At 36.8% G+C, this 16580-nt stretch overlaps 1 protein-coding gene across 9 annotated transcripts in view; it reads right to left on the bottom strand.

Annotated features, from left to right (window-relative positions):
* SLC7A11 (solute carrier family 7 member 11) overlaps positions 1-12874 on the bottom strand; it is a 393259-nt gene extending 380385 nt beyond the window's left edge. For 8 of the 9 annotated variants that reach the window (XR_009596822.1, XR_009596820.1, XR_003591971.3 and 5 more), the window contains exons 1-3: positions 12298-12874; positions 8661-8787; positions 3465-3580 (exon numbers count right to left, since the gene is read on the bottom strand). Coding sequence is in view for 3 of the 9 variants with exons in the window: in XM_060400588.1 (XP_060256571.1) it covers positions 3465-3580; positions 8661-8787; positions 12298-12574 (520 nt within the window). In the remaining 6 variants the exon portion in view is untranslated. 9 annotated transcript variants of the gene reach the window in all.
* Positions 12875-16580: the final 3706 nt, after the last annotated feature.

Here is a 16580-nt window from a genome sequence, read left to right as displayed (position 1 = left end):
ATTGCTTCTGTTTCGTGTTTCAGTTTTTTGGTTGCTAGGCATGTGGGATCTAGTACCACGCAAAGGATTGAACCCGCATGCTCTGCACTGGAAGACAGAAGTCTTAACCACTGGAACACCAGGGAAGTACTCCAAAACTTTTCACCTTTATTAATTTGAGAGAAATGAAGTTGAATACTTTCAAAAGAGGAGAGGAGTAAACCCAACCAGTCTCCTTCATTCATGGGATTTTCCGGGCAAGAGCACATTTCCTTCTCTACGGGATCTTCCCAACCCAGGGATCGAACCCAGGTCTCTCGCATTGCAGGAAGATGCTTTACGGTTTGAGCCACCAGGGAAGCCCCAGAGGGGTAATTAGTATTTAGCAATGCCACACTTCCACCCCACTCTCACTGCTCAAGTGATCAGTTAACATTTCACAAACCCTGAAATTCCTTTTCTTTTATGATTTGACCATAACAATATCCTTCAAGTTTGTTCTTCTTCTACACTTGAACTAGAGAATTCAAACTACCACAAATTGCTTCCATCCCTGTAGGAGAACACAGGGAAGCAATTCATGCAATTAAACTCCATTTTCTACATCTCACTAACCTTTCACCCCCAGCAGGCAGAAAATCACCTCTCTCCTTGCTTTGAACCATTCAGAATGTGAGATTTGCCCCCAGGTAAATGTCTCCTTTTCTATCTCCATCTCCACCTGCTGTTGCTTTAAAGCTAAGTTCTCAAAGACAGTTTGACTTTCCCAATTAGGCCATTGATTTATATCACCTGCCACCGAGTTGCAAGAATATCTAGTTTCATCTTTCAGTGCTTCTGATCCTAGGAACAAATTTCCTCAGAAACTCAAGCTTGCATCAAAATCTGTAAATTAATGTTATAACTAATGGTAAAAATGGAAGAACATGACTAAGTTCACCCAAGATTTACTCAGGCTCTTTGTTAGTTACACCATCACCAAACTATACTGCAGCTTTTGTAAACTGCAACATATTTAATCATTCTTACCTATAATTGCTTTAAATTTTTGATTTGAACAGTTTCTATTTACTCCTCTAAAATACAGTTTTCCCTTTAAAATGTTTAACAGAATTGGGACAAATAAAAGAGCTATCTAGATTTACCAAAATGGTAATGTGTTGTCATTATCTAATTCATTACAAGTCCTTCTCAATCCAAGCTGTGGATTTGTAAATGTTTACATAATATATAATGAAAGTTTGCTGTTGCAGCTTTTAATCAGTAACCTCTGATTGGCAATTTATAGAGCTCTCAAAATACTACCCCTGTGTTTCTCTTCTCAAATATAACAATTGTGATATGATTCTGCCTCAGTCAGTTGAGAAACAAGAATGAAATGAGTGCAACAGTGGCTACTGATCCAGTCCCTAAGTGGAACATTAGATTTATCAAGAACTTTCCATGGGCAAGGCACTCTGCTAAAGTCTTCAAAATCTAACTTCATCCTTCCAGAGCCATTCAAGATAAATTATCGTCTCATAGGTAATTTACCAATAAATAAAGCTGATGCTTAATGAGATTTAATATTTAGGCCCAAATCACATAACTGAAAATCCCGACTCTAAATTTCAATTCCAGGTTGTTTGCCTCCAGAGCCTGAGCTATAACCACAATGCTAAAATGGTTCAAAAAATTAAAACTTCATGGTGTTAGATCTGAACAAAATCTATTTCATTTCCCTCCATTTCCTGCTGCTTGAGAAACGTGAAGATGTATAATTCTTTAAGTTTAACACCTAGGCATTCCATTAGCTTCTCTACTAGAGAAGAATGCTCATATCTATTCTCATTAAAATCAGTCATGAACAATTATTTGTTGAGCACAAACAACATACTATGGGCTATGTGAAGGGCTGGAAACACAGCAGTTAGTTAAGGCCCCGGTCTTATGGAACTTGATGAGATGTGTTCCCACAGGAGTATAAAAAGCTACCATTTGTAATTTCACTCTTTAAACTTTTCTAGCACTACTCAAAACACTTTATATACACTCTTTTAATATCATTTAATCTTCAAAGACACCTTATGAGACTGGACATGATTTCTAAATAAGAACACTGAGGTGCAGAAAGAAGTGACTTGACCCCAAGTCTCACGGCCATAGTGTGTGTAAAGGGTAAGATCAATCGAGAACACCATCACCACTCCAGAACTTAGACATATATCATCCAAGTATTTTTCTTGGTCTTCCCTCAAATATTCCACATAACAATTATTATATTTCATGAATTAAGGGGGGAATCCAGGATGAACCTACTTAAGTGCAGCAATATGGAGCCAGTACTAGAGATGTTTTCCGTGTAACCCCTCACTCTTTCCTACCAATCACTCAGCTCTCTGCCGTGAAATGTTCACCTTTCTCTTACAACAGGAAGTTGGAGTCATATTGAGCCTCACATCACTTACTTCATGTTGCGCATGTTCCTCTTTTTTTTACTTCCTGTTTTTTTTTAAAGTTCTAATATCTGTGCCCAATGATGAAAATGAGCAACTTCCTAATTTGGAAATGATAAAGAAAACTCCTATTTGAGAAATGCTGCTGCTGCTACTGCTGCTGCTGCTGCTACTGCTGCTGCTGCTGCTACTGCTGCTGCTGCTGCTACTGCTGCTGCTGCTGCTACTGCTGCTGCTGCTGCTAAGTCGCTTCAGTCGTGTCTGAATCTGTGTGACGCCATAGATGGCAGCCCACCAGGCTCCCCCGTCCCTGGGGTTCTCCAGGCAAGAACACTGGAGTGGGTTGCTATTTCTTTCTCCAATGTACGAAAGTGAAAAGTGAAAATGAAGACGCTCAGTCATGTCCGACTCTCAGCGACCCCATGGACTGCAGCCTACCAGGCTCCACCGTCCATGGGATTTTCCAGGCAAGAGTACTGGAGTGGGTTGCCATTGCCTTCTCTGTTGAGAAATGCCACTAATAATCAAACGTTGGAAGAAGAGTCTAGTGACTGTCAACGGACAGCTAAAATCCGAACAGAGTGGCAGGTGGTAACACTAGAAAATTCATGAACACAACATATACACCCAACACACACACACCATTCCATGAGGGTAAGTGCCTTATACTTCTACATGTTTTTGCTAAGGAAGGATATTTTATAATTCAGAACACCCATTTTAAAATTGGGTTTTCACTTGTAAAAGTCTCTTTTTAGGCACAATCAAGTTACTAATTTACTAACAAGGTGGTTTTGTTTGCCTATTTTAAAAGATTAGCCATCACATCTATTGACCCAATACAAAATAGGCTTGTAATGTTGTATCAGGCATCACTCCAAACCCTTATTCTTTTCTTTATTTTCCAACACAAATCTGGCAAGCAGTTGTAAGCAAGAACACCACCATGTGAGGAGTAGTACCACCATGCAAAAAGTCTCTAGAAATTTTGTCTCCAATAACTTTTGTAGGGACTGTTTTCTTTTTCATATTTATACCTACGATACTCACTTATGCCCACAGCTGTAATGAGCTTGATCGCAAGTTCAGGAATTTCACAGTGAATAAAAAATGGTTCCAGAATATAGCGTCCAAATGCCAGAGATATCACAGCAGTGGCTGCAGGGCTAGAAGAAATGCATATTTAGGTTAACCACAGGAAAAAAAAAAAGTAGCACTTTCACTAACCTTTTCTACCTTGAGGTACTGTTACTCAGCATACGGAACATATTAAATAGAGAAGTCTATGATTTTTCAGAACTCTATATTTGATTCAGTTCAGTCACTCAGCCATGTCTGACTCTTTGTGACCCCACGGACTGCAGCACGCCTGGCTTCCCTGTCCATCACCAACTCCTGGAGCCTCCTCAAACTCATGTCCATCGCATCAGTGATGCCATCCAACCATCTCATACTCTGTTGTCCCCTTCTCCTCCCTCTATCATCCCCTTCTCCTCCCTCTATCAATCTTTCCCAGGTTCTTTACATCAGGTGGCCAAAGAATTGGAGTTTCAGCTTCAGCGCATCCTTCCAATGAATATTCAGGACTGATTTCCTTTAGGATAGATTTGGATCTCCTTGCAGTCCAAAGGACTCTCAAGAGTCTACTCCAACACCACAGTTCAAAAGCATCAATTCTTTCTTTATAGTCCAACTCTCACATCTGTACATGACTACTGGAAAAACCGCAGCTTTGACTTGATGGACCTTTGTTGACAAAGTAATGTCTCAGCTTTTTAATATGCTGCCTAGGTTTGTCATAGCTTTTCTTCCAAGGAGCAAGCATTTTTTAATTTCATGACTGCAGTCACCATCTGCAGTGATTTTGGAGCCCAGAAAAATAAAGTCTGTCACTGTTTCATTTCCCCATCTATTTGCCAAGAAGTGATGGGACTGGATGCCATGATCTTAGTTTTCTGAAGGTTGAGTTTTTAGCCTATATTTGATTAGGTCATCACAGATATTCCAAATGAAATACTGTCTGCAACTTTGGTAGCTAGTTTTTAAACTTCACATCTGCTTAGGAACAAGGCTGAGTGCTGTCAGTTTTTCTTCTTTCCTCCCATATTTAACTTTTTGCTTAAAAATCTAGTTTATTACTTGAGATCCAATAGGGCTGGGCCATACAAGAAGTAGTCTCCTTTCTCAGTAAGTCAACAATTAAACTCCAGCAGAGTAGGGATGAGTTAACAGCACAGTCTAATGGGTTCAGAAAAGGAACACAAAACTCAACTTTAAAAAATTACTATTAATAAATGTTCATTGCAAATATATGCTTACATGCTTGACATTGTATTAGTCTAGATTTTTCCAAACAGAAAAACCTTGAAAAGCCAAATGATTATTCTTAATTCCATAGAAATATTTAGGTGAAAAGTATGTGTTGAGAAACAAAATTAGTCTTGTAATTTTATAAATAGAGAAAACATGAATGAGATAAGAAAATGAAATAAGTTCAGGTATATAGTAAAACAGGTGGCAAATGATTCTATTTTAGCTTTTCAATTTTCTGTTAGAAAATGACACAGGCCTTTCCAGTTTAAATATACTGCATATGAATGCATGTTTGTTAGATACACAGGCAAGTCAATGGAATTATTAAATTTCCCATGCCAAGTCTTCCATTTTAGTTTATCTTCCATCTCATGGTTACTCAACCTCCAGGTCTAACACCTAGATTGTCAGGAAACCAACCACTATTATGTATTCCAACCCTAACCTGCTGGTATTAGAAACCAAGATAGATTTATTTATTTTTAATTGGAGGATAACCGCTTTACAATATTGTATTGGTTTCTGCCATGCATCAATAGGCATACATATGTCCCCTTCTTCTTTTTTTTTTTTTGTCCCCTTCTTCTTGAACCTCCCTCCCAGCTCCCACCCAATCCCAACTCCCCTAGGTTGATACAGAGTACCAGATTTGACCTCCTTGCATCATATAGAAAATTCCCACTGGCTATCTATTTTATCTGTGGTAATGAATATGTTTCAAGGCTACTCTCTCAAATCACCCCACTCTCCTCCTCCCCCATGTCCATAAGTCTGTTCTTTAGGTCTGCATCTCCACTGCTACCCTGCAAATAGATTTATCAGTACCATCTTCCTAGATTCCATTCATATGCGTGAATAGACGATATTTGTTTTTCTCTTTCTGACTTCACTGTGTATAGCAGGCTCTAGGTTCATCCACCTCACTAGCACTGACTCACATGTGTTGTTTTACAGCTGAGCAACGTTCCATCGCATATATGCACCACATCTTCTTTACCCATTCACCTGTCAATGGACCTCTAGGTTGCTTCCATACCCTGGCTATCGTAAACAGTGCTGTGATAAATACTGGGGTGCCTGTGTCTTTTTCAATTATGATATCTTCAGTGTGGATGTGCAGTAGTGAGATTTCTTGATTTTTTTTTCCAAGACAATCTCCTCCTGACCACAACAAGACATTTTTCTAATTATCCATCATTTATAAATTTCTGATGTGTAAATTAAAATCTAATAATGTCATTTTAGTGCTTTCAAAACACAGTCAGAATCCACAAAAATCCTTCAATACAAGGCTCCATCTGGTCAAAACTTTCCCTTCCTCTTCCGTGTGCTTTCTCCCACTAGAAGGATATGGATGCCCTTTGCCTAGAACCCCTGAAACTCACTGACAGTTTCTTATACCTCAGGTCTTAGTTCAATCTTTTTCCCGAGGAAGCTTCTTCAGTCCTCTAATTGCGTTAGATCTCCCAGAGTATTCTCTCTTGTGGAACTTCATAGCCCCCCTTTCACATGTGTATCACAGTAGCAACTTTTCATTCTCTTACACGATGTCTTGATTGATAATTGTTTCCCTCACTTGACCGTGAGCTTCATGAGTATGACTGTGTGCTTATCAATCACTATTTCATCCTCAGTGTGTGGTAAAGCGTCTAGTAAATTGTCTGTCACACAACAGAAAACTAATGAATGCATGGTGAATGCATGAATTCAAATGACCCCGATGTATGATTTCTTTTTAAGATTTGTTACAGATTATTTCTGACAAAAGGGACTTAATCTGAAGTACAATTTTAATAGCAAATATTTAGGTACCATGGGTACTTTCAATGGAAGAGGAATGTTATATTACTCAGGTACTTTGTCACCCCTCAAGTCTTTCATTACTCTGAGAGAATAACTGAGTAATGTGAGTCCTTATTACAAAGAAACATACGAATCCATTACAAAAGCTAGAAAATATATAGGTAATTGCTTCCATAAACACATACCCAGTGAAGTAGCTGTCTAAGGTAATACGATTATAAGCTACTTGAGAATAAGAACTGAGGCTCACTTCACTTTAGATCTTTTTAACTTGCCATACACCATTCAGTAGCATAGTCTGTGGAATGAGCAGATGAATGAATGAGCACTGTGTTGGTGCTACTAGTGCAAATGGAATGATCAAGACCATCATAACGCTGAGCAGTTAACCAAAGTATGGCTAACCAACACAATTAGCCAGTACATGGCTGGAGAGGGACTCCAGCTCAGCTGTATCAGGCCCCAAAGCCCACTATTCTGACAGGCCACCACTCTAAATAAGTATTGTACTTATTTAACTACTGAGTATATTTTATTCAAACTATTAGGGTTGGCAAAAAAAATCTGTTAGGGATTTTTCATGCCATCTTAATGGAAAAACCTGAATGAACATTTTGGCCAACCCAATATAACTTACTGAAAGATTGAATATTTACTAAATTTTTCAACTGCTATTCAAAAAGAATTTAATATATGACAATTAGTTGCATTTAATATATGACAATAAGTAGTATAAGAGTTACAAAAAGCGAGAGACCTGGTTTTGTATGCTTGAAATGCTTGCAGTTTTAACAGGGAAACAGAGCATAGATTCCTAAAATATTCAGTAAGAATATAAGCCAACATGTTCAATGTCAAATGAGAAGCAGAGACTGCATTTTTTTTTTTTCAGAAGAATTAAGAGAGGAAAGAAATACTATAAACTAGGGTGAACAGGAAATTAACTGTGGAAAAGATAGAACTTAAGTTGACCTTTGAAGAGTAATCTTCATATTATCAGAAAAGAGTGGAAGGCACCTCCCAGGCAAATCCCAGAGTTTAGAAAAAGAACAAAATACTTCTTTATCATTATTTCATAATAATAAGTTTTAAATAATGCAAAATTGCTTAAAATGAGAACAGACTTAACAAAGATGTAAATACTATTCTAAGCTCTTTGCTACAAAAGAGACTCCTAGGACTATAAAAAACAAGATTAGTGTTAAGTCAATACTTATTAGCTCTGCATTTACCACTTAGCTCTAAATGATAGGATAAGAGCTCACAGGAGCTTTCAGCTGTGTAAGTCTGATAAGTTTACAGTAAGAACAAGTTTCTTTAATTATTTCTGTTAAATTCTGCTGTCAGAATGTGCTAGTCACATTTCATGGAAGCAGTTTGCTTTAAGGATAATCTGAAGTTCTCACGTGACATCATAAGTTTCCCACAAAATTGGAGGAAATTTGCTATTCAGAGTGACTTAGCATTATTTGGTTTGATTTTAAACCACGGCAATCAGGAAGGGGAATGCATTCTTACAACAATATAATCAAAAAGCTTTTCGCAACTGTAGTTCACTGATTTGTTTAACGTGAGGATATGAGTCATTGTGACAAGTGTGTGTGTTTGTTTTGTTTTGTTTTGTTTTGTTTTGGTGGAATATAAAACTTGATGACATACTAAGTTGCTAGGAGCAGAAGTTTCCTAGTCACGAAAACTGAGTAAACTGAAGATGGCTTAATGGTGTGATCTACAAGAAGGAAAACCCCAGTTCCTAGGAGAACATTTAATTTTGTCAAATTACAATTTATAATCAAACAAAAGGTCTGATTTATCATGGTAGATTTTGACAATTCACATTCTTTTAGGTCAGCATCTTTCCTGAAAATGACTTAGAGAATAGTTGAATGTTAACAACAAGCAGATGCTTTGAAAGTTTGGCATGGTTAGAAAACTACTGCCAGTGGCAAAATGGCACTAAAAACATCAATTGAGAAAGGTATTTCATCCCAGATTTTATGTCCTGAAGGAGACATATTTACCACATAGTCATGCATATTTCTAATTATTTAAAAATAATCAAAGTGATTCAAAAATGGGATAATGAATAGGTTTATTTTTCCTTAATCTTTTTTCTGTCTAGGCTCTTACCGTATAATGAGTAGTTCTACCCAGACTCGCACAAAAGCTGGTAATGGGCCAAAGACTTCTAGAATATACGTGTAATGACCACCAGATTTCTTTATACTAGTTCCCAGTTCAGCATAGGACAAGGCTCCTGTGAAATAATTAAGATAAAAAGGCACAAAGTTAAAATATTACCAAGTCATCCAGCAGTAGAATGGACACAGCAGTATTTCATGAGATGATACTACTTCCTTTGGTTTGAATGACACCCTTTTTCAAAATAAACAATACTAATCAAATTCCTAAGAACCTCCAAAGTCCTCTTGTAACTTCCTCATGCTTGAAATCTCGTTCATTCTGTTCAAGGTAATTTTACCTGAAATGGTAAAGACAAACTTCTAAAACAATATAATATTATTAAAAATTTTGAATCCACAATCCATTTTTGAAGAACATAATTTCACATCAAGACAAAGAATTATATCAAATTGACCTCATTATATTGAGCATCCTTTTAATAAATGATGTTTTTGTGACATATCAAAATAAATAAAATTCCTCTCTTCTCCTCAAAAGTATGGACTCAAGGTTTTGGAAGGCTTCATTTAATTTATAGGGTATGTTTTGTTTATCAACAAAATTAATTTGACTCAGATATTCTCTTTTTGAGAAAGTTTCTTATGGATGTATTTCAGAGTATCATTCCTGGGTGACTGAAATAAAAGTTTTGAAAAAGAGATGCTTTAACATATTTATGAACATGGAGATAAAATTAATTATGAACCAATTTTTAACATTTAGCAATAAAATTCACAAAGACTTGAGCAGATTATGTAATCTCTCCAAACCTCAGTTTCATCCTCTGAGAAATAAAGATTTTAATTCTCACCTCATAAGGGGATTGTGTGTATAAGTATGAAAATGAATGCCAAGGACAGTAACAGGCCTGACACACAGAAAGCACCTCATGAAATACAGCTTCACCTACTACTGTGAGCAAGTTATTGTATATATAATGAAAAGTATATCTTGACATTGTGTGAAAAGTTCTACCCATACTGTTAAGTACTCAAATGTAAGACATAATTTCTGCCTGAGCTACTCTGGAGACTAAAAGCGTGAGAAATTATTACTAATCAATAGAGCTTCAGGTAGAACTGTCCAACATAAACGTAATTTGGATATTCAGCAAAATCTTAATGTTGCTTATCCTATTTCCAAACTAGAACTCTATCAGAATCACCTGGGAATAATTTTTTAATTAAAATAAAAAATACAAGCACTAAGGCCATCCCCCAGACCTCCTCTTTGATCAAGAGAAGCCAGACTCTTTGACAGAGGCATCAAAGAAAATCTATAATTTTAAAATTAGCACAGCTAATTCTAAAGTAACTTAGTCTACAGATGGATAGTTGGGAATCACCGATACAGTTTGGCCATTTAAAACTAACTATAACTACCTGCAGTTCATTCTCTATTGGAAACCAGTTGCCATGTTGGTAGAGTGTACAAAAAATCATCCAATATTAAATGTTATTGGAAAATGTCTTAAGAACCTCAGAATTTATCTCCAGAGACTCAATACCTAGACTTGTGTATTCTTTGGTTAAATTCCAGGATGGTTGCCCCAGGTTTAAATTGAGTTCTGGGAAAGTGAAATTTTCATTTGAAGGTCTCAAGCTCCATAACCATATTAGTCAGATGAAAACAGTTCAAAATAGGATGTAAGAACCCATGTATTAAACCTGGCTTTAAACAAAATTGTAAACACAATATACACATTCTATACTCTTAGTTCCAGAGTTTTAAGACAACGAATTTTTTCCCTTATATTTTGCTTTGCTTTCTGTTAGGAAGGCACTCCTGTCAAAAGTTCCTAGGAGCTCAAGTGACCAATGTAATGCAAACATCGATAAATAGATTAGTATAGAAGCATATTCCCTGTGATTAGTAATCAAAGAATACCAACTCAAGTGTAAACTTAGCTAGTCTCATTAGTTTATTTTTAATCACTTGAGATGACACACTTATGCAGAAGCATATTTTCTTAGTACAAGTCAACATCACTTTAACTAGTTAATGCTCAGAGCCACCCATTTTATCATATCTGAAGAGCCTTTTATAGTATACAAAAATGGAATCACATAGTGGGAGCTGCATGCACACAGGATACAAAATCCAGGAACCTGGCTATGGTTTCTCCTATTAGACAATGATTTATTCTGAATATACCAAGTGTTGGAGAAGATTAAAGGCTGAGGGCACACAAAATCATTTAAGAAGATCAATAATTAGGTTTCTCTTTGTCTATAAATGTATATGCCACAAAATATGAATACCATAAACCCTTTGTAAACACCTAAATATAATTCCTCTGTTGATATTTCTATATTAAGTTTTTATTTCAACAAGTTTTGTTTAAAATACTTTCTTCCTAATCATGAAAATTTGAGTTCTCTAGATAAATGTTCAAACCAATGCATGAAAACATTGCCAAGACCTTCAGAATAAACAGGTTAGTCCATGTAGGACCAAGAGTTAGTAGTACTTGGTCCTAGAGAGTTAGGACAAAGAGTTAAAACCTTTAAAGAGCAGTATCTTTTGGAATAAAAAAGCACTATCTGCCAGAGAAGAGCAAATATATCTTAGACATTTGCCCCATAGTATAAATACAATTTAATTTTCTTGACCATTCACCAGTTTTTAACACCTTTACAGCTAACCCAAGAAGCATTCCAGTCATATGCCCACCTCATGAGGGGACATTTATTACCTCTTTATTATTAATTATCACGTCAATAAAAGAGATCTAGGTTTTGAAAAAAAGTTAATAATCACATTTCTTCCACCAGTTTTACCAATTCTCTTGAGACTAACTCTGCAGATAGGTGGACCAATAACCTGTGTCTCCAAAGACCAAGTGAACTGTAAACGAAGAAAACAGAGCTGGGCAAACAGCAATAATACCCAATTCCAATTCTACAATTTCTATTGCAAACAGTTATGGGTACTGGGGAGAGATGAAAAGTACAAAAAAATGTGAAAAATGCTCACACCCTTGCAATAATCCGTTACAAAAGGAGCTGAATTATGTGCCATCACACTTCGATCCACGTTCAAGGACTTTTGAAAGAAGACTAGGAACTGACAAGCTCATGAAGTTAAAAAAATTAAAAGGGAAAAGACTGCCATCCATTTGTTTTGCCAATAAAAAGTCAGTAAAACTTCTGCTGAGCACTCAGTTCTGTGTCTAAACAGGCCACACTGGGTTTCACTTCACAGGTGTTTCATTCAGCTTGCCAGCTGCCAAGACACCCCAAACATACCTTCACTGAGCACAAGTGCCGGGTACAGAAAGTTCACCTGTATTTTACTGGGTCATCAAAGTTAGCATCAACATTCAATGCCAAAGCGAAAAGTCAGAACACAGAGCGCCTTGGTCAGGAAAAGAGAGCATAGACTTAGGATGCAATTTCAGGGAACTCAGCATTCTGCCAACAGTGGACAGTGTGCTTAGATAGTTTGCATACCTCCCCTAAAAATCAGAAAATCTGGGGTAGCCTTTGCCATTCATTCACTCCTTTGAAATCTCCCTCTGCTCTCCCAGACAGCACAGTGCTCAACCCCACAGACACACCCCCAGAGAAGCAGGAACACTCACCAAACAGTGACAGAACCCCACAGACCGACCAGACCACCAGGGACAAGCCCACGCTGCCTGTGTTCTGGAGCACGCCCTTAGGAGAGATGAAGATTCCTGCTCCGATGATGGTGCCAATGATGATGGAGATTCCTCTCAACAGAGTGATTTTCTTCTTCAGCACAACTTTCTCCTGCCCAGGTGGCTCCTTGCCGCCCGGGGCAGGCAGCCTCCCATTAACACTGCCCTGCAGGTAAGCCCCATTGGAGATGGTGGACACCACAGGCTTTCTAACCATGGTAGTGACCCGCAGTGGGGTAAAAGGAAATGGAAAAAAAAAATTGCTTTTAATTCCAAACTTTCAACTGTGGTGTCTCTTGGGGTGACTGACCGATCTGATCTCTTTCCTTTTTGCTTTCAGATTCGTCCTCAGTGATATTGTGCTCGCAGGTAAAAGAGCTAAGGTGTCTTTTCACCTTCCGCGATCTAATTACACCTCAGAAACACCTGTGTGTTCGTTCATGGTGCTCTGGTTCGTTCACCTCCCCGACTACCTCTGCTGCTGCGGCTGCTGCTGCCGCCCTATCACTACAGACCAGATCAGCTTCCTCATGGGCTGGTATTTAAGCGCCTGCCTGTCACACCAACTTACTCCAGCTAGATGATGATGCAAATTCTCCAGGTTTGCATCAGCCACATGAGAAAGCTCCAGCATTACTCAGCTCTTTTTTTTTAAAAAAAAAAAACCACGAGCAGCAAGTTGCTCAACTGACCAAAGCTTTCAAAGAACAAAGCACACACTTAAAAGGGATTTTAACCAATCCAGAAGTAGTAAATTCAGAACAGACCTTCCCAGAGATTTCAAGCAACTCCTAGTGAAAGCTCTTTACACGAGAAGAAAATTAAAAATGAAACAGGAAACGATCACTACGTTGTAAGAAGTTTCTTTTTTCTTTAATGTACATATGAAATAGTTTACACCAACCTTTTAATCACAGAGCATAACCCAAAGCTGCACTGTTTATAAAAACAAAATTTAGTTTTCATAATGCTTCCTGCTTACTTAAATTTCTTTTTATTTTGGGTTTCCTAGCAACACAGTCAAATCTAATATTTACAGACCTAGAAGGATTCTGTATAGCTGCTGTCATGCACAAAACAACTGTGAGCTTTACTTAACATTAAAGATAAAAACTATTTCTTACTACCAATAATACACCAGTACTTAAAATTGCCACCTTAGTATGACTACTTCAAAAATTAGTGACTCCAGAAAATAGTCATTTTTTGATTCTTATTAGTGCTAGGTGACCTCCTAAACTAAGTATTCATAAAAAGATATACCCTTCATTTGCATGTTATTCCAACAAATTATGAAAAATATCTAATTTCAAAATTAACCAACATTTACAATGATATAAAAATATGCATATAACAAAAGCTTGAAAACAGATACACAGAATAAAAGCTGAGAAAGTATTCACATTATGTAGGATTTTTGTCTAAAGTATACAGACTATTGTTACATTATAATTATAAATTTTAAATATGTTAGTAATATAAGCTAAAATGAAAATGCTTAGTTTGAAATTGTTAGAAAGGCAAACATGTTTAAACCCTATTATCTTTCTTAATCAAGTGTTCATAAAACAAATACCAAAAGAAATCTCAGCTACCACTTTTGGCTGTGGTCATAGGTGGTTGTGGATTTTAGTGAGAAGAATTAGTTATCATTACTCTGAATCTACATTTACAAACACTATTAAATATGTTTCTGAACATCTGAGCAAAAACAACAGACAGCAAACGTGTGTGTGAGAGGTGGCAATGGGGATGAGGAGGTGAGCCAGGATGACACAAGAAAGAAGCAGCCACTTAAAAGTAGAGATCAGACCATTTTCTGTTTTGCTGGCACCTGAGCAAATTATACCACATCAATGCAAGTAACTGAGGCTACATCATTTCCCTTTTGTATAATCTACCTAAACCCAAATACTTTGCTTTGAGTATACCACGTTAGTGTTTTCATCAAGCCAAAATAAATACTTTTTCCCAGCTGCATGTTTTTCAAAAAATAAAAATGGTTAGTTTTCCTCATTCAATCTTGTTGAAATGCCAAAGAAAGAAATAAAAGGGAAAAAAAGAAGCTAAAGGAAAATTCTTCCTCTCTTTCTCTTCCTCCTCCCACATCCTTCGATCACACAGTTCTCTTGATTCATGTACATAATGAAGAGAGGAGAGGCCTTTGCTTTCCAAAAAAGGGAAACAGATTAGCTCCGAAGAAATATGATTTAAAAGTAGCATGTTAAAATCTCAGAAAAGGTTTCCCATCTCTAACTAACATAGAGCCACAGTTTAATTTTAAATTTTGTGCTAAATGACAGAGCTAATAAATTGACAGTAAGGCTGCACTCAGACAGAAGTTAGATAAAGTCTAAAGGAGGAAAAATATTCCCTTAAGAATAAATAACACTCCCCTCCAAACAAGGGGAAAAAACGTTTTTGAAGAAAAGTTGTTAAAGTTCGTCTAATGGCCAAAAGGATTGGACTATCATATATAGTCACATTCCAAAACTCTGAAAGCTGCAGATCGTTACCAAAGACACCAGTATATCTCATCCAATCACACAGAAATCTGCTGAAAATGTAGTTTACAGAGAAAATGTTGAGTTATTTTCAGGGTTACCTTAGAAATCAATAGTCCTAAACTTGTAAATTAAAAAATTGTATGGTCTTCAAACATGTGTGTACCATAAAAACTAGTTCTAAGCAAATGCATTTATAGTCTCCCCCTGCTTTAGGCCTGTTTTAAGCATTGGGAGACTATTCTAGTGTCATTTACAAATATTAACTTAGTGCCCAAAGAATGGCCACCACAGCAGGGTTACGATAGTCAAGACATGGGAGCAACCTAAATATCTGACAGAGGAATGGATAAAGATATGGTGTATATATATATACAATGGAATATTACTCAGCCATCAAAAAGAATGAAATACTGCATTGCTGCAGTATGGATGGACCTAGAGAGTGTCAAACTGAATGAAGTAAGTTAGACAGAGAAGGAGAAACATAGTATGAAATCTCTTATGTGTGGAATCTAAAAAGAAATGATACAAATGAACTACTTACAAAACAGAAACAGACACAGATTTAGAGAATGAATTTATGGTTGCCAGAGGGGAAGGATCAAGGAAAGGGATAGTTAGGGGGTTTAGGATAGACATGTACACACTGCTATATTTAAAATGGATAACCAACAAGGCCCTATTGTATAGCACAGGAAACTCTGCTCAATGTTATGGGGCACCCTGGATCTGAGAGGAGTTTGGGGGAGAATGGACACATGTATATGTATGGCTGAGTCCCTTTTCTGTTCACATGAAACTATCACATATTGTTAATCGGCTATACTCCAATACAAAGTAAAAAGTTAAAACAAAAAAGAGATCCAAATAGATAAAAGCACAGAATTAGGTATTGTGGGACAGAAAAGAAATGACTCTACAGAAACCTCAAACTATAAAGGAATTTTTACTACAATTTAAGGGAGTTTTTCCATCTTCAAACTGCCTAGTGGAGCCAGAGAAGTATTTATGCTCCTTGACTCCCTCCCAAGAAAATGATACAAAAGACAACGTATAGTCCCAGTGATGCTTACTGCAGCATTGTTTGCCATCACAAATATTTTTAAAACAAACTAAATATCCAATTACTAGAAGTTACATGAACTATGAATTATAATACAAATTATTGAAGTTTACAAAGATTATGTGGAATAAAAAGCTATTAAATGAAAATGGAACATTTTTTGACACAGTAATTAAAACATTAAAATTATGTCTGCATAGTGACAAGAACTAGAAGGTAAAACTCAGTTTGCCTTGTCAGGGTGTTAGGGTGACTGTATCCTTGTCATTTGGCTTCTTCTCTTTCATTTTCATTTCCATGAATGCTGTTCATGCAAAATTTTTTATTGCTTTTCTAAAAAAGAATCTAGCTATTGACAATCTATTTTATCTTAGACCCTATTTTACCCTCCATAAAATAGGGATAAAAATAATATTTAAAAACAGATGTAATATGTCATTGTAGCTTCCCTTTTCTGCTGATAACTTCTGTCCCATGATTATTAATATGGACATATAATGAATGACCTGGCCAAAAATAATCATCTCCCCACCTGCAGGGTATACGAGGAATGTGGCCTGAGCTAGGATATTCCTAAACAGATTAGGTTTATTTTTGCTCATCTGTTGGAAGTCGTAAAGATATGACCCCAGAACAACTGGTGGCCCTGTCCC

This window comes from Ovis aries, chromosome 17, assembly GCF_016772045.2.
Source record: "Ovis aries strain OAR_USU_Benz2616 breed Rambouillet chromosome 17, ARS-UI_Ramb_v3.0, whole genome shotgun sequence".
NCBI classification, from domain to species: Eukaryota; Metazoa; Chordata; class Mammalia; order Artiodactyla; family Bovidae; genus Ovis; species Ovis aries.
This window is presented reverse-complemented; position numbering and strand designations above follow the sequence as displayed.